This window comes from Raphanus sativus, unplaced genomic scaffold, assembly GCF_000801105.2.
Source record: "Raphanus sativus cultivar WK10039 unplaced genomic scaffold, ASM80110v3 Scaffold0857, whole genome shotgun sequence".
In the NCBI taxonomy this organism is placed as follows: domain Eukaryota; kingdom Viridiplantae; phylum Streptophyta; class Magnoliopsida; order Brassicales; family Brassicaceae; genus Raphanus; species Raphanus sativus.
In genome coordinates this window covers 1-21,956 of record NW_026616171.1, presented here as the reverse complement: position 1 = coordinate 21,956, position 21,956 = coordinate 1, and the positions used below count along the sequence as shown (strand labels likewise).

Sequence of the window (21,956 nt, the reverse complement as noted above, 5' to 3'; positions counted from 1 at the left end):
TTTGCAGATCAAAAAATTATTTACAATAATAATCTGCATGCAGACTAGACTACATATAAAATGATCTGCATTTTAATATTGATGGGCAAATAGTATAGAATAATCTGCATATAAATTGATCTGTGATTATTCTACATTTTAATTGACCTGTGATTATTCTACATTTTATTCCATGACTTTTTCTTACGTGTTTACTCCTTATTTTTTATATTTAAAAAAAAAATCAATTACCTTTCTGATTTTACTTTTCCTAAATGTGTATTCATTTGAGAAAAAGTATTCATTCATTAGTTTATAGTATTAATTTTGTTTTTTTAAAAAAAGTGTGAGTTCAATTCTCACATTGTTTCTGGTTTACTTTAGACCATCATTTTATGTTTTTAAAAAAGTAAAATAAAACAACCCTAAAATGGAATTAATTTTATATTTTAATAGTATTTTATTTTACAATAAAAATATAATGATGCACAAAATAATATATTTCATTTATAAAATAAATCCATTTTATCAAGTATAGAGTGAAAAAGAGTATCATAAAAGAAAATTTAGTCTAAAAATTATTTTAAAAAAATGGGATTGGAGATGTTCCTAATTTATACTAATTGTCATTGTATCGTGATTGCCGTTTCCCATTAGCTTATTTAAGTTTATTTATCATAGGAATATTTATTTTGAATAGAAAAATGTAGGCAGTTGAAGTTAGATCACTGATTATGGTAAAAAAAAAGTTATAAACGTGGTGCTTATACTTTAAACGTTGCTAGTGTTTGAATAAATCTTTAATATGTATTACATTGGTTAACGGAAAATTAACAAAAAGAACTAACTATTGCAACACGTCGCACTCCGTATGAAAAGAATCGGTGACAAGACGTTCAAGTCAAATTAAAATTAGGCAAAATTTTATCTCCTAAAAGATTACATATTTTCTTTTCCCGTCAAGTGAAAAAATCATTTATAATGGAAAAGACCAGTTGCCGTTTTAAAGTTAAAACTCAAAGAAAGCCGTGAAATGCTTACAATAATCACATGCGGTAAAATACCCACATCTTTTCACTTCCTGCGTCTACCTGTTTTATTTCAGGCGCCACTCCTTGTATCTCTTTGTCTACCGTTCTAACCGGTTTTAGTGCCACTTGCGTTTTAAAACACATTAGTGTACGAGTCTTACCGGCGAGGACGCATGTCCGGCATAGCCAAGACATACGTCTTTTCATATACGAATGTAATAGATGTCTACTCGGATTCACATAAAATTATGTAATTTTTTTCTTTTGGTAAATGACTGTAAGTTAATTAAAAATTTATGCTCTATGTTTTAGAGCTTCTACAATCCAGAAAATGTATGATTTATCTGAAAAAGTAACTTAGTACTCTGATCTGAGTTAGATTGTTAATGAATATTCATAATTCATACTCCATCTGTTTCATTATAAGTGTCGTTTTAGACTTGTGCACACGAATTAAGAAATCATTTAATTTTGCATATTTTCAATATAAAAACATCATAGACCGATACAATTCAACCAATAGAAAAATAGAATGAAGAATAAAGTTAATAAATTTTGCATTGAAACTCTAAAACGACACTTATTTTGCAACGAAAAAAATTCTCTAAAACGACACTTAATATGAAACGGAGAGAGTAGTAGCTATCTAGTTATATGAAGGATTTCCATTAATATTATTCATATATTATATATATAATTATATATATTCAGAGCTATAAAAATTTCATGTAATGTTTATCTAATTTTTACAGCATTTTAGAATTATGTCAGGAATCTTTGACAACTAATCAAACATAGCTCATCCAGCTTATGGCACACCAATCATTTGCAAGAGAGCTCACTTTTTCAAACTTACAGTAATTAAGAAAATGAAATGTAAAATCTGAATAGAGTTTGGACAAGAAAAGTCTAGTTATTAAAATTAGAGACCAGATCGTGTAACCATGCCGTTAGGAGACACGATACAACTTACGTGAGTATAAAGCATTAAAAAACAGAATGAAGGGACAAAAATTAAATGCCCAGCAGAGGAGGGGACCGTCCTGATAAGGCGATAACATTCACAATCGTAAGCCTCCCATGACCGGTGTTTACCGGTGACTAGTGTTTTCTCCTTTTTATCAAAACTTTTCTTATTTAATTTAATATTCTTTCCCGCGTAGATGAAAAGGACATTTATAATAATAATATTAAAAACAATAAATGGGAAACCTCCTAAATCAAAGCTGTTTTCCAGAGGAACCCAAACTCCACAAAAGTTATATTCACACCTCTCTTTTCTCTTCTCATCTCAAATCACAACAAACTGTTACAAAATACGAAAATATTTCATCAAATCACCAAAAAGCTAAAGAAAAGTTCACCTTTCTCTTCTTCATAAAATCTCAGAAGATTGACAATGGTGATGATATTTCTATAAAGTACATCTCTCGTATATTCCATCTTTTCTATTACATGGAGAAGAAGATTAAAGAGGATCATCATCAAGAACAACAAAGGGAGGAGCTCAACAGCACCAAGAACACAGAGACAACAACATCAACGCACATGATGAATCTTGTTACCTCATCAGATCATCATCATCATCAGATGGAGCTAGCTGGGAACAACATGAATCTCTCAACCATCTTTGATACACCAATATCTTCACCTTTTCCTTATTCTTATTTCTCAGACCACTCCTCTAATAACCCCAACTCTTTTCTTTACTTGCTCCGGCAAGACCAACCTCAATTTGCTTCCTCCTCCAACTCATCTTCTTTTTCATTCGATGCGTTTCATCTCCAAAACAACACCAACCACTTTTTTACGGATTTACCCACGTCTCAACCTATAACAAAGGCTGAGTCCTCAGAAGTTGTGAGCACAACACCGACATCTCCAAACTCAACCTCATTCTCCTCTTCATTCAACGAAGCTGCTAATGAGAATATAAATAAAGAGGTTACTGTTAAAGACCAAGAAGATGGAGATCAACATGAGCCAAAGGGTACTAAGCCACAGTAAGTAAATAAATAAATAATGAACCTTTCATTTTATTGACTGATTGATTTATATATGTTAGGATTTTATTAATATTTGTGTGACCTATGTTGTTTTGAAGGATGAAGGCAAAGAAGAAGCAACAGAAGAAGGCAAGAGAGGCTAGGTTTGCGTTTCTGACGAAGAGTGATATTGATAATCTTGACGATGGTTATAGGTGGAGAAAGTACGGCCAGAAAGCTGTCAAAAACAGTCCTTATCCCAGGTAAAATCTATTACTCTGTATATAAGCGAATACATATATTACAGCCCTAGCTAGATCCATGTACTTCCTTAGATCCACTTTTTCTTATTCATAAGGATCATCTACACCATCCACATGTTATTTTTTGGTTTCATATTACATGCGAGATGTAGCGTTACATACATGTTCTTTTTTTTTTTGAAAGAATGTTAAATTGTTTTTACATTTACTGCTTCATTGAGCCTACTACATGTTCATTCAACCTATCATATAAATAACACACTATTTATGTAATGTATTTGGGCATGTACGTGTAGAGTAGCCCTATATTCAGTGTATATGCCGAGTCTATATGCATTTCACATGACTCTAACTCGTATTATATACATGTTCACTATGATATATATAATATATAGAACACTATATGTACCTAATACGCCTGTTTGTAGGGTCCAAAATGTTTGAATTTTCGTTTCCAAGAATATATTTTATTTTGTTCCATTCCATGAGGTTTCTGTGTTTTGTTTCTTCCCTTGATTTATGTTGCTTGTGTCGGAAGATTTCTATCTCAACTTGTTCCAAAACTTCATCTCAGATCTCGAGATCTTCTGTCCTTCATATATTTTTTTTTCAAACACGTCCTTCTTATCTTTCCTTATTCATTTTTTCTTCCAAAAATTTAAAGTACATAAGAAAATACTAACCACTTTTAGTTTTTTTTTTTGAAACTAACTTCTTTTAGTTTGTAATGTGTTTTTATATGTTATTTTAATGTGCAGAAGCTATTACCGTTGCACCATAGTGGGTTGTGGAGTGAAGAAGAGAGTGGAGAGATCCTCCGATAATCCTTCCATCGTCATGACAACTTACGAAGGTCAACACACTCATCCTTTCCCCATGACGCCACGTGGACACATCGGAATGCTTACGTCACCAATTCTTGACCTTGGTGCAACCACTGCGTCATCATCATCATCATTCTCTATCCCTCAGCCACGCTACTTGCTATCTCAGCATCATCAACCTTACAGCAGCATGTATAACAAAAACTCTCTAAGCATGATCAATAGAAGCTCCTCCTCTGATGGCACTTTCGTAAATCCAGGGTCATCATCATTCCATGGTTTTGCTTATGAGATGTCACAAGCTTCTACATCAACTACTACCATTAGGGATCATGGATTACTTCAAGATATTCTTCCTTCGCAGATCAGATCGGATACTATTAATACCCGAACCAATGAAGAGGATAAGATATGACAACCTTTTTTCCCGGGGTACTTTTTTTCTGGCCTGGACCAGTTGATAGGTTTATGAAGAGTTTTTGGCCAGTTTAGATAATTAAAACCAATATTGCTAGCTGGTTTTCTAATGTTTTTTCATCAATATTTAGCATCGTTTTTTTTCCGGAATAACGATTAAACGAATATATAATCCTAACTAGGACCAGAAGTTTTGTAGCATATGTGATATAAGATGTAATTAACTTCATTTTTTGTTTCAGACTTTGAGTATTAATAGAGTGTTTTCATTTTCTCCGAGGACTAGGGAGTATGATAGTATGCATAATGCATGCATTTGGAGTTTTGTTAAATTATGTGTAAACTTTTCATATAATTTAATTTGCAATCCTGCTATCAACTATAGTCCGGCTCTCATTTTACAATTTATTCAAACCTTACTAAATTCATTCATAGTGCATTCTTGGATGAAAATTAATAAATCATGCATTCTAGTTAAATATTAATGAATATATAACATATATACATTCATTCAATATTTAACTTCAATTTAATTTTATCACGTATATTCTCTCCTTTTCTAAAAGATCTACTCTCTGGAAAAAATCTTCGTTTCAAAAAGATATAATTGTGATAAGATTTAATGTTATTTGAAATTTGTGACTAATTACAAAATATTTCATATTTTTTTATTGGTTGAATTAGTTGTATTTTATATTATCAAAGTAAATTGCATCAAAATTTGTACTCCCTCAGTTCATATTAAGTGTGATTGTAGAAATTTTTTTTCGTTACAAAATAAGTATTGTTTTAGCATTTCAATGTAAAATTTATTAACTTTATTCTGCATTTTATTTTTCTACTGGTCGAGATGTAAGGGTAATAATGTTTTTGTATAAAAATATGTAAAATTTAATGATTTTTTAATCCGTGTGCACAACTCTAAAATCACACTTATTCGAAAACAGAATAAATATTTTTTTAATCTTTGTACAAAAACTTTAAAAACCTCTTAAAATGATGCAGATGAAATACATCTTTTAGAAACGGGGGAGTAATTAATTAGTGGACATACTGTTATTATATGACCTGGTGTCTTTACTAGATTATCATTGGCTAGATATTCACAAAGCTAATACTTAACTGAATGTTCAGTTTTCAAGTTTCATAACTACGATACTATCCGTTCATACTTTTTTCACACCAATGTACACACATCATTTATTCAAAACTAAGAATTACAAAATGACAATTAACAGCTTAAATAATTAATACAAGACAATCACAGGTTGGTATAAATGAAATTCATCTTTTGGCTTTAAACTCAAAGTCTCTTTTAGAGTTCTCTTCGCTGCGACTTTTATGGAAGTCGTCAATCATCACATATAATATTCAAAAAGACTTTTAGGATTAATAAATAAGCACGCAGTTTGTGACATGCGTACTTGACCCACCATTATTTTTAGATATGGACCATATTTTAGCATAAAACAACATCATTGATTTATTTCTCCTTTCTCTGACCAAATGCAAACTGTATTATATATAGCATAAGTTTTGATAAATATTTACTTACAAATTACAATATAAGAAAAAAATCGAATTTTTATGGTATGGAATTATAGTAATGTCATATTTTAATATATCCGTTTTATGTAAGTCAGCCTTTGACATTAATCAGCAAACACCAACCTAAGCGCACACACACACCGGTCTATCATAAAGTTGATACATGGAGCTATATATGCGTGCACTTAGGTCTTTTTCAGGAAGCCGATAGCTACGCAAGTGATGTATGGCTGATATTAAATATAAAAGTAAATGCAAAAAGCATAGAGTTAGTAATGTCCATAATGGACTGTCTTTTAATCACTAAAACAAATAGAAACAAGAGGAGTTCTAACAGGCTACTCAACAACTCTACTCCATCACCAGCTAAGTATCAAAACAAAAGCATGCTTTGTATACTATGGAGAGTTAATATACTAATTAATGTGTTTCTTTAATCACACCATCCCGCACGTAAAGGTGCACGCATGTACGTGTAACATGTATACGTATATATGTAGGACGTATATTAGTATTATTTTTTACTGCATGACGCCGGTTATGTTAGGCCAGCTCCATCGGTAGTTTTTGCTGGGGTTCTTATCAATTTTGTTTTAAAAAAAATCAAAAATAAAACATTTTAAAATTTACATGTGGTGGTTTCTGTTGGGCTTATTATATTACTTTTAGATATGGGCTACTTTGTACTCTTGATTCGGCTCATATAGGTGAGGTTGCCGCCAAAATAGATGTTATTCTGTTAAAATAACTATAGATATATAATTTTCCAAAGAAACCCTAATAAAGTCAATAGCTCGGTTGGTTATTATACATTCTTCTGCCGCTGTCTGTCTCGTCTCTGGTTCGAATCTCCAGACGGTGCATAATTTTTGCACTATTCTCTGCAAACCTTCCGTCACAGCTCCCCGGTAACATCCCTCTTGCTTTCTCATGCAGATCCGCTTTCTCTTAGTTAGTGATGTGATAAAGTTTGAATCTTTCTCGAGCTCACGAGATTCTTGTGATCCACGTTTTAGGGCTTGGGTGAAAATCTTGTTTCTTGACTTGGCATTGTTGCCAGGAAGAAGGAAAGAGATGGACTTTGATGACGAAGAAAAACAAAAAGATGTCTCAAAGACCCGTAGATTTGCACCTGGTCGTGCCCGAAAGCCCAAACCTGACCCAACTCCAGTGCATCCCTCACAAACCGATGCTCCTTCCGAGTCTGTCAGCAAGAAGAAGAAGACGTTGATGGAGGAGGAAGAAGAAGAAGAAGACGTTGTTGTTCGTGAGATTGACGTGTTCTACAATCCATCTATTGGTGCTAACACTGAGGTTAGCTAGAGATTATTATTATAATTATTACATTCACCTATTAATAGTAGATTATGATTTTTGCTAATCGTTTTAAGTGTTTTGATTTCTCAATGATGTCACAGCTTTATGTTCTACAATACCCTCTAAGACCGTCTTGGCGTGCATATGAAATGGATGAACGTTGCCAAGAAGTGAGTGTTGTTCCCTTCTGTTTTTGTTTTGCATTTTCTTGTGTTCTAATTATCATTTGTTTATTTGTGTCTTTTAAGGTTAGAGTGAACCCTTCTACCTCCGAGGTGGAAATTGATTTGTCTATGGATGTTCACTCCACTAACTATGACTCAAAGTCTGCAAGTGAATTACATATAACTAAGCAGGTCAGATTCTAGTTCCAATCTTGATCCTTTTCAATAGCAACTTTCATTCATTCTTTCTTCTTGTATTTGGTATAGACCTTGACAACAACATGGAAACCGCCTCCTAAGTTGGACTATGCTATTGGAGTTCTTTCAGGTGATAAGGTATTGATTGTCTTTCCCTCTTTTCAATAACATTGTACTGTCTAGCGTGGATGATATCTTATAAGACTGGACTTGTTGTCTTGCAGTTACACTTGAATCCTGTTCATGCTGTTCCTCAGCTCCGACCGTCTATGAAGTATCTTTCATCAAAAAGAAAACAAGCAGAAGCTCCTGAAGAATCTGCCAGAACATCAAAAAAGCAGGTAGGGGGTCATGCTCTAACATTGTCCCTCTAGAGTTTAGCCTTCTTACTTTCTCTCTGTCAAAGATTGGACTGATGAGTAGTTTTGGCTACTTATGCCACCGTTTATATGATTTTCATCTCATTTCATTCATGACAGAACAAGGTAGTACAAGCTTCTAAGGATCAGAAACCATTATTACATGAAGAAGTAAAGACAAATTTGGTTTATTTTGGTTTATTGATTTGTTGTTAGATATATGGATTTGTAAATTTAATACTTACATCTTTCTTTTATTCCTTTTAGAATTGGGTTTCACTCAAATATCATGGACTTGAATCAGATTCTCACTCTAGATACCTTACCAAAATGATGGCCAGTGAGAACTTTACAATAGACTTCAACATGAGCCGGTATATGATGTCTTCCTTTTCACTGTTTGAGATAGTCTGTGTGTGTTTCCTGCGTATCTTTATATCTTCTTTGTATCTCATTGAAGGGAAGCTTATATCAACTCATTGTGCCGTGGGGAAAGCAGCAGAAACTCGAAAAGGTTTCACTTTGACCTCTCTTTCATCAGTTTTCTATATGTTTTAAGTCTCTGACTCTCTCAGGTGTTTTGTGCAGGTGATGCAACTCTTTAAGGATGGGTTTGTTTTAATGACTTCAAAAGTTTTGAATTATATGCTGAGAGATTCATTTTGTTATCCATTAGGACCGTTATGACTCAGTAACATTTAAGGCAACTCTAGTGAACTTGCGTTGTCCTACTTTAGAAAGAGAAATTAAAATAATTGAACTACTCAAATCCAAAGATTACACAATTGCAGCAGAGACCAAACTCATAAGTTACATCACAAACATGGGTTTATTAGACCAACTCTAACATTCCCAACGCAAAAGGAAAACTCCATCAAAACAAAAAGGAAACAACTCATTAGTTTCCTTTTCTGATCAACGTCGGTCAAAGATATTGCTTAATTTAATAGAGTTTAGGAAAGTGTATGACGTTATTGTATAGAGGAAAAGGAATATGTGATCTATTATAAAAGGAGGCCATTGGTGAAGCTAATAATCATCCTAGAAAGCAACGAACAAGAAGAGAGAGAGAGAGGTAACAAGAGATTAAGCAAATACGAGTGTGTGGGTTTTGTTTTAATCATTGGCTTGTAATCTCTGTTTTTGTTCTTGAAAAACACTTTTCTGGTTTTGTGAACAAAGACAAGTTTTGGTATTTGATTTCATCCTAAGTTAAAGTACTAAGAAAAGCTTTAAGTAAGACCTAACAAATATGCTTCGCGTATATATACTTGCATGAATGAATGCTTCTTACCAGTGTTGATTTTTTTTTAAAAATCGTAGGCTAGAGATAGAACAACCACTGAACAAGGAGGTAGAGATGAAAAAAGAAGCAGCAAAAGAAAGCAAACCTGAAAAAATAGCAAAGATGAAGCAAGTAGAGGAAGACATATCAAAACATAGTGATGGTGAGTGGACAGAAGAAGAAGGACATGCAAGAAAGAAACAAAAACTTACAGGTCAAGACAAAGAAGGGCATGATTTTAAAATTGATCATCATAGGGAAGATAGACTGAAGAAACAAATGGAAATCTGTACGAAGAAAAGCGAGAGCTCAGAGTTTTACAAATCATTCTTAAAACAGCTCAAGTCTCCTGACGTGTCAGGCCACTTTCGCCTCATGTTAGGCTCTGAAACACAGCTGCAGATGGTGATTTACGGTTTGGGAAGCATCGAGTCTGATGAAGATTCGAGGTTTCAGCTGAGCATTGCAATCTTGATGAAGAGAGAGTTTGATTGGGTTAATAACAACATTGAAGTGTTTGATCCAGTCCTCTCCGCAACAGAATCTAGTGTCATAACATCTTTTGGTTGCACGGTTCTGTCTGTAAACGAGGAAGCTCGCAGGGAAGCTTTAAAACCTACTCTTTTCTTCATGCCACACTGTCGTCCCAATCTGTACGGAAACCTACTGGAGTCAAACTGGAGAATGGATCGATTGTCCAAAATTGCATTGTTAGGGAACAGCTTTGAGATGTATAAAGACACAGTGTTCAATAACCAAAATCTGATCCAGTCCATCAAACGAATTAAAGCTGCACAAAGAATAACGACCGAGTTTGCTATTAATACTGGATCAGAAGATGTTTACGATTGTGCATTCCATATTTTAAGCTGGCACTTTTTTAGAACCGGTGTAGATTGTGAGCTGCCATCTTTACAATGAGTTTCACTAAATTAGTGTGACAGGACATACTAGAATGATGACATAGTTTATTGCTAAATGTGACATAGACAATTGCATTCAATGTTATTTATATTTTTTTAGAATATAGTAGTAAATTAAACATCATCATTAAAATAAATATATTCAAATATGAAAATAAAATAATATAAATAAAAATATACAAATGTTATAAAATTTTCGAAATATTATTTATTTTTTAATTATAAAAATTTATTACAAAAAGATTTTAACTTTTTTTTACAATTTAAAAACATTATAAAATTTTAATCATAATATTATTAGCTTTTATTATATATCTATAAATTTTTAAAATATTGTTTAATTATACAAAATTTATATAAAATTTTAATTAATATTATACAAATTGATTTAATATTTTATCAAAATAAATAGATATAAATCTAAGATTATAATTTTAAATACATATCTATTCTTAAATATAATTTAAACAATATTTTTTATTTTATCTTAATTTTATTTTTAATTAAATAAAAATTCATATTAATTTATAGGTAAAAATATTAAAATCTAAAATAATAATAAAACCTTTTTGTTAACTTTTTTTGCAATTAGACCAAGGTTTATATACGCAAGAAAAGCACTTATAATCGTTAATTCAGCGTCAGAGATAAAGAGTAATTCTCAATAAAGTTTTGTATTGAAATTTTTCATTGAACACGTTGAAAAAAAATTAATTTTTGGTAGTATACAATATGTGCTGTTCCAAATAGAATTGTACCACAATAAAAAAAGAACAAAAAAATTAAGTCTTTAAGAGTTGATGCTACGCCCCTGCTCAGTACCTTAGGGAACCAAAGTCTTCCAAAAATAGAACATGTGTTAAAAGTCCGCTATTACCACTGAAACCCCGTCGTGCGGCCCCCAGCCGGCGGTGTCACTGTTTTTAAGATGAGCTGTTGAATATTCGGTTTTGTGTTAATTACATTTTTTCTAGTTAAGTTTGCATGTTAAAAGTTTAAATTCTAAAATCGCGGTAATAAAATTTGATTATGGCCTCTTGGGCTCCTTCTACTTTGCTAGTTAGTTACTTAAAACTACTGTAACTTTAGATCCAAAAGCCATAACCCGTTTGATTCCTGACGTTGATAGTGTTATAAAGTGGGAAAAAGTGTCTGTTTAAACATGAACTTTACCCGTAGTGCCTATTCTTTCACGAACTTTATAGTAGTGCGTATTCTATACTGAACTACACGAAAACTTAAAAATACTATATGAACTTCAAGTGTTGTGTCATTTCCTTCATGAACTTTATATTAGTGCATATTTCATACTGAATTAAACAAAAATCCAAAAATACTACACGAACTCTCAAAATTGTGCTTATATATATTAAGCATCAAATGTGTTATTAAACCATTAATTTATCAAATGATCGTTATTTTTGATAAATTATAAAATTATGAAATTTAAAATTTAAAAATACTACATAAAATTTTAAAATTATGTTTATATATATTGACCATCAAAGATATTAGTCATCCGTTAATTTATCAAAAATTACATCATTTTAGATAAATTCTGTAAAATTAAAAGTTATTGGAAGGTTCAAACTCTCATACTGGTGGACAAATAAGTGTTAAGCTATATAAATTTCTAACCAAAAACCAATTGGTGATAAGTGGATTAGTCCATCTATCGTATATATTATTTATGATCTCTTTCAACTACTGATGTGAGACACTTTGTATCTAATAGTAAGAATATATTAATTGGTAGATCAAATAAGGTATTTTTGTACAAATTTTTAAACATCAATTGATATTTAAGTTTTAATTTAATCAAATAAAGGTTATCAATTTTTATTGTTTCAGTTTTATCAAATAATTTTTAATTTATATATTTTTAAAATTTAAATTTAAAATCATTATTTTATAAATTTAAACGAATTATTATTAATTTAAATATTTACTTTATAGTATTACTAAAACTGAAATATACTATAGAAATTTTGTGTTATTTTTCCTTTAGATCATAGGCAAACTAGGCTGTTTTGATAAATTATATAAAATTTAAAAATTTAAAATAATACATAAACTTTAAAATTTGTGTTTATATATATTGACCGTCAAATATATTAATCATCTGTATTTATTAGAATGATGCAATTTTGGATAAATTCTATAAAATTAAAAATTAATATATAACTCAATTTTGAAAGTTTATATAGTATTTTAAATTTTAAGATTTTATAGAACTTATCAATATCAACTTATGATAAATTAAGAGTTGAATAACACATATATACAAAGCACGATTTTGAGAGTTCGTGTAGTATTTTTGGATTTTTGTTTAGTTCAATATGAAATATGCACTACTATAAGTTCGGGAAGGAAATAGCACAAAACGTGAAGTTCATATAGTATTTTTAAGTTTTTATGTAGTTCGGTATAAAATACGCACTACTATAAAGTTCGGAAAGGAATAGACACGACGGGTAAAGTTCATGTTGAAATAGACATTTTTTCTTTATAAAGTGATGATGATGCATATCATAATGAATGATAGAATAGAACATATCCTCTTTTTTTTTAATAACGAATACAACATATTCGGTCAGTGTCAAGCTTGAAAAACTTAATTTATCATAAGCAGACGTAAGATCCTCTTGAGACATGCAATGACATCAACAGGAGGGCTATATTTGAACTATAACTATAGATCATATTAATACTCATGACTTATCCGAGGGTGAGATACGGCTTTCTTATATTGAATATAAATATTGTAAAACTAACTTACGTGCAATTGAGCCTAACTACCAAACCATGGGTTAACAAAAGAAAAAAAGAAAAGTATATCCTTTCGGTATATATGTTTACATATAGATAAAAAGACCAAAAATAAAAGGAGTTTCAATTTGCAAGAAAAAGACACGAGATAGATCCCACTTGAAAACGTATATTCCCAAATCCCAAACGTGTACAACATTTAAAAACTTATTAAAGGTGTACCTAAAAAGAACTTTGAAAATCTCATTGTCTCAAAAAACATTCTTAACTCTTATCCAACACATTTTGATCATATGGTGGCAGAAGCTCTGAAAGCCAAGGCGGAAGTGTACCATGGAGACAAGACATGCAGAGAGAAATTTAGGTCTCTTCTGTCCCAAATCGGTTTACCAAACCGGCTCCTTAGTAACCAGGAGATTGAGGAATGCGGTTACGTGAAGGATACAGGTTTCGTGTGGTTAAAGCACAAGAAGAAAGACGAGAGAAGGAGATATCAAGACTTGTTTAGATTCGATAACGTTGTGGTGTGTTTCGAAGATGAAGTCACTGCGTATTTCGAGCCCAACAAGATCAAGAAACTCACTGGTGTTAAGGCTAAGGAGTTCATGGTCTGGATCTCTCTCGGTGAGATTCTTGTAAACCGTTCTTCTGGTTTGATAACTTTCAAGACACATGTCGGTTTATTGTCTAAGTCGTTGCCCTTGTCCGTCTTTGAAGACGTTCAGGCTGATCATGATATCAAGGAGATGCCCAAGAAGGTTCAACTTAAACAACACCAAAATCTATTTATATTGAAAGAAAACAGATGAAAATAAGATGTATATATGTATATGTTTTCACATGTTTTTGTATTTCTTAATAATCAGTTTCTTCGGTTAAACATTGTACATATACAAAACTATTCATTTGAACATTTCTATCAATGTTCAAGAAAACTTATGATAAAAATGAAAAAAAAAAACAAACTTACGAAATAAGATGTACATGAATGCGTTTGTTTTCATATGTTTAGGATCAGCCTCTTGTATATATAAACTAACTTTTAAAAAAAAAATCCGATGTCATCCAAAACTAATCAAAATGGATCACTATTGGTCTACATTAGTTAATCAAGTAACAATATCAGTGTAAATCCACAAAACTATCTAATTTTTTATATCTCATTTTTATAAATTATCAAAATAATATTATAAATAAATTCGAATAAATTATCTAATATAAATATAAAATTATATAAATAATTAATGATTCGTTAACATTTGCTTTTCGTCTTAGTCCCTAACAATTTTTTAACACTGACATAAACTATTCGTTTAACCGTTTCTGTTAAAGGACATAAAAATCCTGAACCAATTTTCACAAACCCAAAACGATCCAAGAAAAATAAACAAAAGAAAAACGTAGAAAATGCAACCACAAACATACCATCTATATACTATAGAGCTTTAATTACAAGGTACTATGGTGCTGCGAAAGGCGTGAGCTGAGAACCACAGAGGCAGAGAACAGCTCCCTTTCACAGAAAACATCTCTTTCCACAGCTTACTCCGTCTCTGATACACAAGAACCTGCTTATGAGTAGCCAAGAACACATACTCACCCGTCTGACAAATCGGGAAGATCCCAGGCACCAATCCTTTGATACACCTCAAACTTATGCTATCAACAACACACCAAACCTCACTCACGTAGTCTCTCATCTTCCATATCTTCATCCACACATCTGATAGCTGAATCACCGACAAAAACCCATCCAACTCCAACAGATAAACCCTATTCCCACCACTACATCTGATCTCATCAGGCAAAGAAACCTTCCTCCACACGTCGTGTTCAAGATCAAGCGCAAGCACATAACACAACCCACTCATCAACCAGTGAAGCCTCCCGTTAACAAACACAACCTGGTTCTTACTCATATGTGTGAAACCGCCACAATCATCCTCCAACGCCGAAACGAACTTCCTCCACTTATTACTCACCGAATCAAACACCAAACAGACAAAACTCCCGTCAGGTCTATGCCCAAACGACCTGTGGTAACCAGCCATCACCACGTAAAACCCTTTCCTACCCACATCACACGCCAAACCGACAAGCGTCGCCTCCCCATCCGGATAAAACCGAGTCACGTGCCTCTCTCTACTCCTAGGCAACGTCCTAAACTCTCTCGTCGAAGGGTTACAAACGTAATAAACACCTTTTTCAGGGACGCTAGCGCAGCATAACAGGCCGTTACAGGAGGCTCTGATCATGACTCTGTCTCTGAGAAACTCCAAGGAGAACTCGGAGACGCCTCTGAGATTGTCGACGGAGATCAAGGCGGAGGAGTCTGGTACCTCGGCGACGAGGGTTTGGTTCTTTAAGGAGAGTTGATTGAAGAGGGAGATGAAGTAGGTGTCGGAAGGTAAGGTGTGCCAAGATTTGGATACGGATTTGAACCTGAAGAGGGATTTGACGGGTAGCCTGGCGAGGATCTGGAGGATGACCTCGTCGGGAAAGAGAGGGTCTTTAGGGTTACCCATTGTGAGATCGACAGAGAAGAGGGGTATAGAGTGGTAAAGGAGTAAACTTTCTCGTTCTTACCGCATCAGAAAAGGTCTGAACTTTAGAGTTTGTGTTTTTTTTCTTTCGATTAACCCATCGATGGAATCAGGGTGAGATGAGTGTAGAGAGAATTGGAGATCGGTGAGGGAAGAAATGGCGGAATTGGAGGAAGAGATGAATTGAATTAGCGCGAGCGTTGAACAAGTATATGATGGAGAAGGAGAAAGAAGAAGAGCGCGTGTTTCTGACTCGCTGATAAGCAAGGACCAGATGCATCTTAGGCCCAAGGCCCAATGTCGCATATTTCATTTGAAATATTTTGGGCTGAATTGTTCATCGTTTTTGAAACACTTAAAAATAATAAGTTATAGTATTGTTTTTATTGGATTGAAAATGGGAATGATCTGTCGATGAAGCTGAGGTGGCATCTCTTCATTGGTCTGAATATTTTACAACTTCCATCTTCTAGATTTCTAGATTCTGTCCAGTTAATCTTTTTTTAGTTATTTCTGTCTACTATTGATCAAGACTTTGTTGTATACTCTAGATCCGGATGGATAAAATATCCGTAAAATTTGATTCGATTCGTTATTTGTTTCGATTCGATCCGGAAAATCTAGATATCTGTAATTTTATGAATCAAAACACACTAAAATTCAATATTCATCAAATAAAAACAAATCACAAATATTCATTAAAAGCGGATATCTGATCTGATCCATAATGTATATATGCATATACATGTATGTATAAAATTATATGTAATTTTATACTCTCTATATTTTTTTAATTATTTTTATCCACTTAATTAATTATTTGGTCATTAAAGTTTTTTAAATATGTAGTTTTTAAATAATTTGTAATATTTTATATTAAAATTTTCCTTTTCTTTTAATATTTTTCAAAAATGATTTTTTACCGGTTCGATAGATCGAATTGAATATCCGGTAAAATATACTGATTTTCTAAATATTCGTAACACCGAATATCAGAAATATTACAGATCGAATCGAATCGAAAAATCGATTACTCATATATAACAAATGGATCACAAATAACCTTAAAATTTTGTATATCCGCTCCGTGTCCACACCCACCTCTACTCCTAGGGTCCGTGTCCTCTTTTCTCTCCCTAACTTCTTCACTAGTTTCTTTTAGATTTTTACTAAATGTATTGCTTAACTAAGAGATCTGGAGCACAGTGGTTTATTAATGATATCTTCCTTTCTGATCAAGAAAAAAAAAGAAAAAAAAACTAATAGATCTCGGAGATGTTTATAAACACATTCAAACGCAATAAACTACACATCTGTAACAACTAACAAGTAATATAATTTGACCATACATATCTGTTCAAATCACCAAGTTAACTTATGACATCACCCAATCGATCGACGTTATGCATTACTCCTCACTTGATATGTTTATTAGAAACCTCTACAAAGATCAACTATTATTGAAATCACATTAGACAAAAAAAACAAACAAACTCTGGTGTCCCAGCTACGCCAGCTACGGGACGGTTTATTATATCATCTATCACATGATTCCGAAGGGCATTAAAATATCTTAACAGTAGATAACTACTGATAGTTATATATTTAGATAATACTATACTTTAGAAAAGAAGTGTAGATAGGCAAAAAAATTTATATCGTCGTCTCTCTCTAAACTTTGCTCTGACCTTTGTTTAAAAAAGAGAAAACAAACTTCGCCGACGATTGTGTCTTCCGGCCGATGGGTGGGCTTTCAAAGCCACCACTGTCGGTCCGGTTTCACTTTCCTTTTCTTCTTTTTGTTTCGGCTTTAGATTTTATGTCTGTTTTGTTTTTCGTTTCTGGCGTCGTCTCTCCTCCAGATGATCGGCCGGCCTTGACTCCGGCGTTCTGCTTTGTCTTTTCAGGCGAATAGCTGGCTTCTGACTCCGCGTCATATGGTACATGCATGTTGACGGCGGCTTTGTTTTGGGACTCCCAGTGTTTCCAATTGATGATAGTGGTAGGTGTGGAGGCTTCGCTTACAGAGGAGGTATGGTGAAGGAAGCTCCGATGATGAAGTTGGGGATTGCAGTGGCTTGGATGAGATAACGAGATTGTCTCGATGTATCTCTCCGCTTAATTAAGCCCTTGTGAATCAAATGAGTGCGGCGGCAGAAGCATCCGGCGTGTCCTGGCGAAACCATTGGCGGTTTTTTGTCTTCTCCGGTGATGCATGTCGGCTGGATCAAGTTGTTGTGACTAAGTGACGCGTGTCCTTTGGAGTCTCAACGTGGGCGTCTGATCGCATGGAGTGCTGTGTGGCGAGAGGAGAGGCTCGGCATAGTGGACTGGGCTTTGTCCCATTTGTCTTTTTCTTTAGTCTGGCCCGTTTTCTCTGTAAGCTTTATGTTTGTTCTTTGTTTATGGGCTTCGTCCCTTATAATAAAATTCTCTTAGATGGCAAAAAAAAAAAAAAAGTGTAGATAGGCAGACGACATCGGTTGGTGACGTGTTACAGTGTGAGGAAGGTATTTTCTGGATAATGGTGGGATCGTCCGTACAATAATATAATGGGGTTCGATCAAAAATTAAGATTTGACGCGTTAATGGTGGAATCATCATCACTAACCATGTATTTTTCTATATTTTATTACATAACTAGATTGATGATTATAACATTCCCTCAAGAATAATAATCCCCTTAATGGCCACCTTTAAACTCAGACATTAACCATTGAGGCATTGCCACGTGGATTTTTTAAATAGATTGCCTACTTTTGAACCCAAAGCTTTTCACACACTTTGGTCCCCTTTTTCCCATATACAGGTCCCATAGACATGTTTCCTAAAAGCATCATGAATTGGATATTTGGATTATCCATTTTTCTCATTTATCATGCCAATGTCATTATTATATATACATACTTTTTGTTTGCTTGTGTGACGTATACTGAGTTAACTAAGTATAGTATGAAACATAGTGGAACCAACCAATTATGGTTTCTTTGGCAAAAACATAGATAATGAAATGAATTATGTTTATATAATAGCATGCTTCCTTGAAGGCAATCAAATACTCTTGGTTACAAAACAACTTTCAAATAAATTCACAAACCAAAAATAAAAAGATATTCACTTATTAGTTTGATTCCAAATTGTTTTGTAAATTATTGGCACAAGTATAGTATCAAATCCCAGAGGAACACAAACCAATCAAATTGACTCCAAAAACAACAAACTCCTAATTGCCCCCAATATATCTAAAATTGCTAATATTTAAGAAACCCTCCTTTTCAAATACAAATTCCTTTTACACACTGATTAATCCACTTTACTATTTGTCTTTCTTATTTTCTTGTTTAGAAATAATTTCTTGTCTATTCAGAGCTTCCATTGTTGACGAGCTGCTGTTGTTGCTGTAATAAGAGCCAAAAGTCTTCATCACTCCCTATGTTCCAAAAACTGTCCGAATAAGGAGGTATCATTCCATTAACATTTTCAAACCAATTATGATAACTCTGCGTTAAATCTTCGCTTAGTAATCCACCGTTATCATCCAAATAATTTTGCGGCGGAGGCGACATGATTTGTGGACCCACCAAACTCTGATCCTGGTTGTTCTCAACCTTTCCCACTTCACTACCTATGTGAAACTCGGTTAAACCGGACGTCGGAGATACAACCACGCTGGAAGTTTCCGGCGAGACATAACCATTAGGGTTGCTCATGAAACTCAAATGGTCCATGTTGTTGTTATTGTTATTGAGTCCGTCATCGAATGACGTCATTAAGAACTGATCTGAAGGAGTGGTGACGCAAGATGACGTGGTAGCAGAACCTGTGGAGGTTGAAGCGGAGGCTTGGATCCGCTCTATGAGACGAGGCATCCAAAGATACCTCATGGTGTCTTTAAATTGTTGACTGTTCACGTCGCATCTAAGTTGTTTTGCATGCTTTTGCACACGTGTTCTCCAATAGTTTTTGATCTCGTTATCTGTTCTTCCTGGTAAATATTGGGCAATCTTAGACCATCTGAAATCACAGGAAAACATATTGTCAGTATTAGTGACTATAATTTTGTTACTAGAAAATAAATAATCTTCAAATTCTATGATCTTTTACATACATGACAGTTCATCTTTGCAACCAGATTCTTGTAAATATATATAATTACTATATGTAAATGGCTTGTTTAAATTTTACCTATTACCCCAACGGGAGTGAAGTTCAAGAATTAAGAGTTGTTCTTCAAGGGTTATGTTTCCACGGCGGACATCTGGCCGGAGATAGTTTAACCACCGTAGTCTGCAGCTTTTTCCGGTCCGTTTGAGTCCTGTTTCAAATTAAATCGGAAGGTAATACTATTTAGACATCATCATGTACACGTATATTGTATGATGGGTTCATACGCAAGAAACTCATCATAATGTTCATATTTTGTAAAGTAATAAACATTAATCTATAAATTATATGGACCGTTGCTATGAGGCAAATTGTCTAAAAGGGTCTTTTTCTTTAGCAAACTTTCTTTCATTGCGTTAGTGCTCTTCCCATATACATGTAACATGTTGATCATTTATTAGCATTTTTTTCGTACGCGAATATAAGTATATAGCTATTTTATTCAAAACCAAGAGGTTAAATTATTGAATCCATACTGAGATTCGAAAATATAATAATTGAATCCATATAGCGAAAAATGATCAGAATCATATATATACTGGCTATATAGTGGTTCGAATGAAATTACTTTTAGCAATTCATTAAGAGTTTTTGCTTATCACATGTGCATAACATGCAAAACCCGTTTTCTTGAAACTTCAAATAAGTAAATTTCATCTACACAAAAAATGAAGTAGTGAACTGATTCAAAAACAAAAACACTCATGGAAATCGAAACATTACAAGAAAAAAAAGGTATTACTAATTTTAATAAACTTATGCAACTTGTGATTATTTGGGCCTTTTTAAATCAAGGAGTAGATATTCATTGCACAAGAATACTTATACATACTACTAATCTATGTTTAAAAAAAAACATACTACTAATCTGAGTGTTTAGACGTGTAAGTAGATGTGGTAGTGTATCATACCGGCGCAACGAGAGAGAGAGTTCCATCGGCCTTCACCATGAGTAGAAATGTAATTGATGAGCTTGAAATCTTCCTCAACTGTCCATGGACCCCTCCTTGGGTCCATTTCTTCATCCTTGTTCTCGAAATCTCCAATATTCTTGTTCATCATTAAGCTTCTTTTGTCATCCATATTGAAAGTTGAAACAAATAGACCCCCAAAGAGAGATTCAGAGAAAAGACACTACTTTTTGTTGGAGTTGTGTAGAGAGAGAATGGATGTTGTTTGTGTGCACAGGGAAAGATGGAGAAGTTGATGGTTTTTATAGATGAACAAAAATAAGATATTTTTTAAAAGGTTTACTTTTCAAAATTTATTTGCAACATGTGTGAAAAAGGCATAAACGGCCGCATTGTAAGAACTTTTTATTTTTATTAACCTATATATACTGTATTATAACACCAAGAGTCTCATAATATAGTCACAATCATATAACTATATTAATAAATATATTTTTTACAAAAAAAATTATATTAATAAATATAGTTGTTTTAAAATAAAAAAAACTATATTAATAAATATACACGTACATGTTTTTAAGGAAAATCCAATACATACACGAACAGAAATACTGTACAGTTTAATACTCAATTCGTTGGTCAACCTTGGTTTCCAAGAGTACACTGAACCACTCGTCCGAAAGTGTTCATCATCTTGAACCGCGTTGTTCCATCTTTTGAATTGCTCAATATTTTTGTAGATTCGAGATCAAACACCCTAGCTAGGATTATAGCTTGATAAATTAGCAACTAATTTAAACGTGGAGTAACAAAATTCGTCATTATTAAACTATAAATGTCTTTTTTTTTGCTAAAAAAAAAAGGTTAAACCCGGGTCAATGATGACACAAGCTTAACCTCCGGGTGGAGGTACATCCCACGGATATATCCTCTTCTGGGCATTCAAATGAGCTGAAAGCAATAGCTCATATCCGTGTGGCCAGTGGGGTTTGAACCCGAGTTCACTTTATTGGGTTTTTTTAAATCCCTCAAGCGCCACTAGGCCACCATCATCGGTTAAAACTATAAATGTCGTTAAATAATTTGTTATATTATTTTTCCTTGTTTTTGATTTATGTTTTGTTTTTATGTTTTTGGTAGCTAACCTGACTGGTGTAACCGCAGCGGTTGCGGTTGCGGTTGCGGGAGTTTGCGGGTGCGGGTGGTTGCGGTTTTAAGCGTTTTTTAGAGATTTGTACGACTGGTATAGCTGTTAGAAATTGTTGCGTTTGCGGGA

General features: G+C 33.4%; 5 protein-coding genes and 1 pseudogene across 5 annotated transcripts; 4 read left to right on the top strand and 2 right to left on the bottom strand.

Annotated features, from left to right (window-relative positions):
- Nucleotides 1-2,233: 2,233 nt before the first annotated feature.
- LOC108807295 (probable WRKY transcription factor 48) lies at nucleotides 2,234-4,773 on the top strand. Its single transcript, XM_018579564.2, has 3 exons — nucleotides 2,234-3,013; nucleotides 3,115-3,258; nucleotides 4,017-4,773. The coding sequence occupies exons 1-3, from the start codon at nucleotides 2,466-2,468 to the stop codon at nucleotides 4,495-4,497; spliced, it is 1,173 nt and encodes a 390-aa protein (XP_018435066.1). The 5' UTR covers nucleotides 2,234-2,465; the 3' UTR covers nucleotides 4,498-4,773.
- Nucleotides 4,774-6,851: 2,078 nt separating this feature from the next.
- Nucleotides 6,852-8,811, top strand: LOC108807907 (DNA-directed RNA polymerase III subunit rpc5-like). The gene is made up of 10 exons (XM_056997891.1): nucleotides 6,852-6,955; nucleotides 7,108-7,361; nucleotides 7,466-7,534; nucleotides 7,613-7,720; nucleotides 7,796-7,864; nucleotides 7,951-8,067; nucleotides 8,206-8,256; nucleotides 8,353-8,459; nucleotides 8,546-8,599; nucleotides 8,674-8,811. The coding sequence occupies exons 2-10, from the start codon at nucleotides 7,122-7,124 to the stop codon at nucleotides 8,675-8,677; spliced, it is 819 nt and encodes a 272-aa protein (XP_056853871.1). The 5' UTR covers nucleotides 6,852-6,955; nucleotides 7,108-7,121; the 3' UTR covers nucleotides 8,678-8,811.
- Nucleotides 8,812-9,139: 328 nt separating this feature from the next.
- On the top strand, nucleotides 9,140-10,311 carry LOC130503200 (protein SENSITIVITY TO RED LIGHT REDUCED 1-like). Its single transcript, XM_056997890.1, has one exon. The coding sequence runs from the start codon at nucleotides 9,446-9,448 to the stop codon at nucleotides 10,289-10,291; it is 846 nt and encodes a 281-aa protein (XP_056853870.1). The 5' UTR covers nucleotides 9,140-9,445; the 3' UTR covers nucleotides 10,292-10,311.
- A 3,010-nt stretch (nucleotides 10,312-13,321) lies between these two features.
- Nucleotides 13,322-13,942, top strand: LOC130503201 (uncharacterized; annotated as a pseudogene).
- A 328-nt stretch (nucleotides 13,943-14,270) lies between these two features.
- Nucleotides 14,271-15,836, bottom strand: LOC130503199 (F-box protein At5g49610-like). Its single transcript, XM_056997889.1, has one exon. The coding sequence runs from the start codon at nucleotides 15,585-15,587 to the stop codon at nucleotides 14,508-14,510; it is 1,080 nt and encodes a 359-aa protein (XP_056853869.1). The 5' UTR covers nucleotides 15,588-15,836; the 3' UTR covers nucleotides 14,271-14,507.
- A 2,870-nt stretch (nucleotides 15,837-18,706) lies between these two features.
- Nucleotides 18,707-20,955, bottom strand: LOC108810971 (transcription factor MYB78-like). Its single transcript, XM_018583037.2, has 3 exons — nucleotides 20,681-20,955; nucleotides 19,791-19,920; nucleotides 18,707-19,619 (listed from the first exon to the last, which is right to left on the bottom strand). The coding sequence occupies exons 1-3, from the start codon at nucleotides 20,850-20,852 to the stop codon at nucleotides 18,965-18,967; spliced, it is 957 nt and encodes a 318-aa protein (XP_018438539.2). The 5' UTR covers nucleotides 20,853-20,955; the 3' UTR covers nucleotides 18,707-18,964.
- Between the last annotated feature and the right edge of the window lie 1,001 nt (nucleotides 20,956-21,956).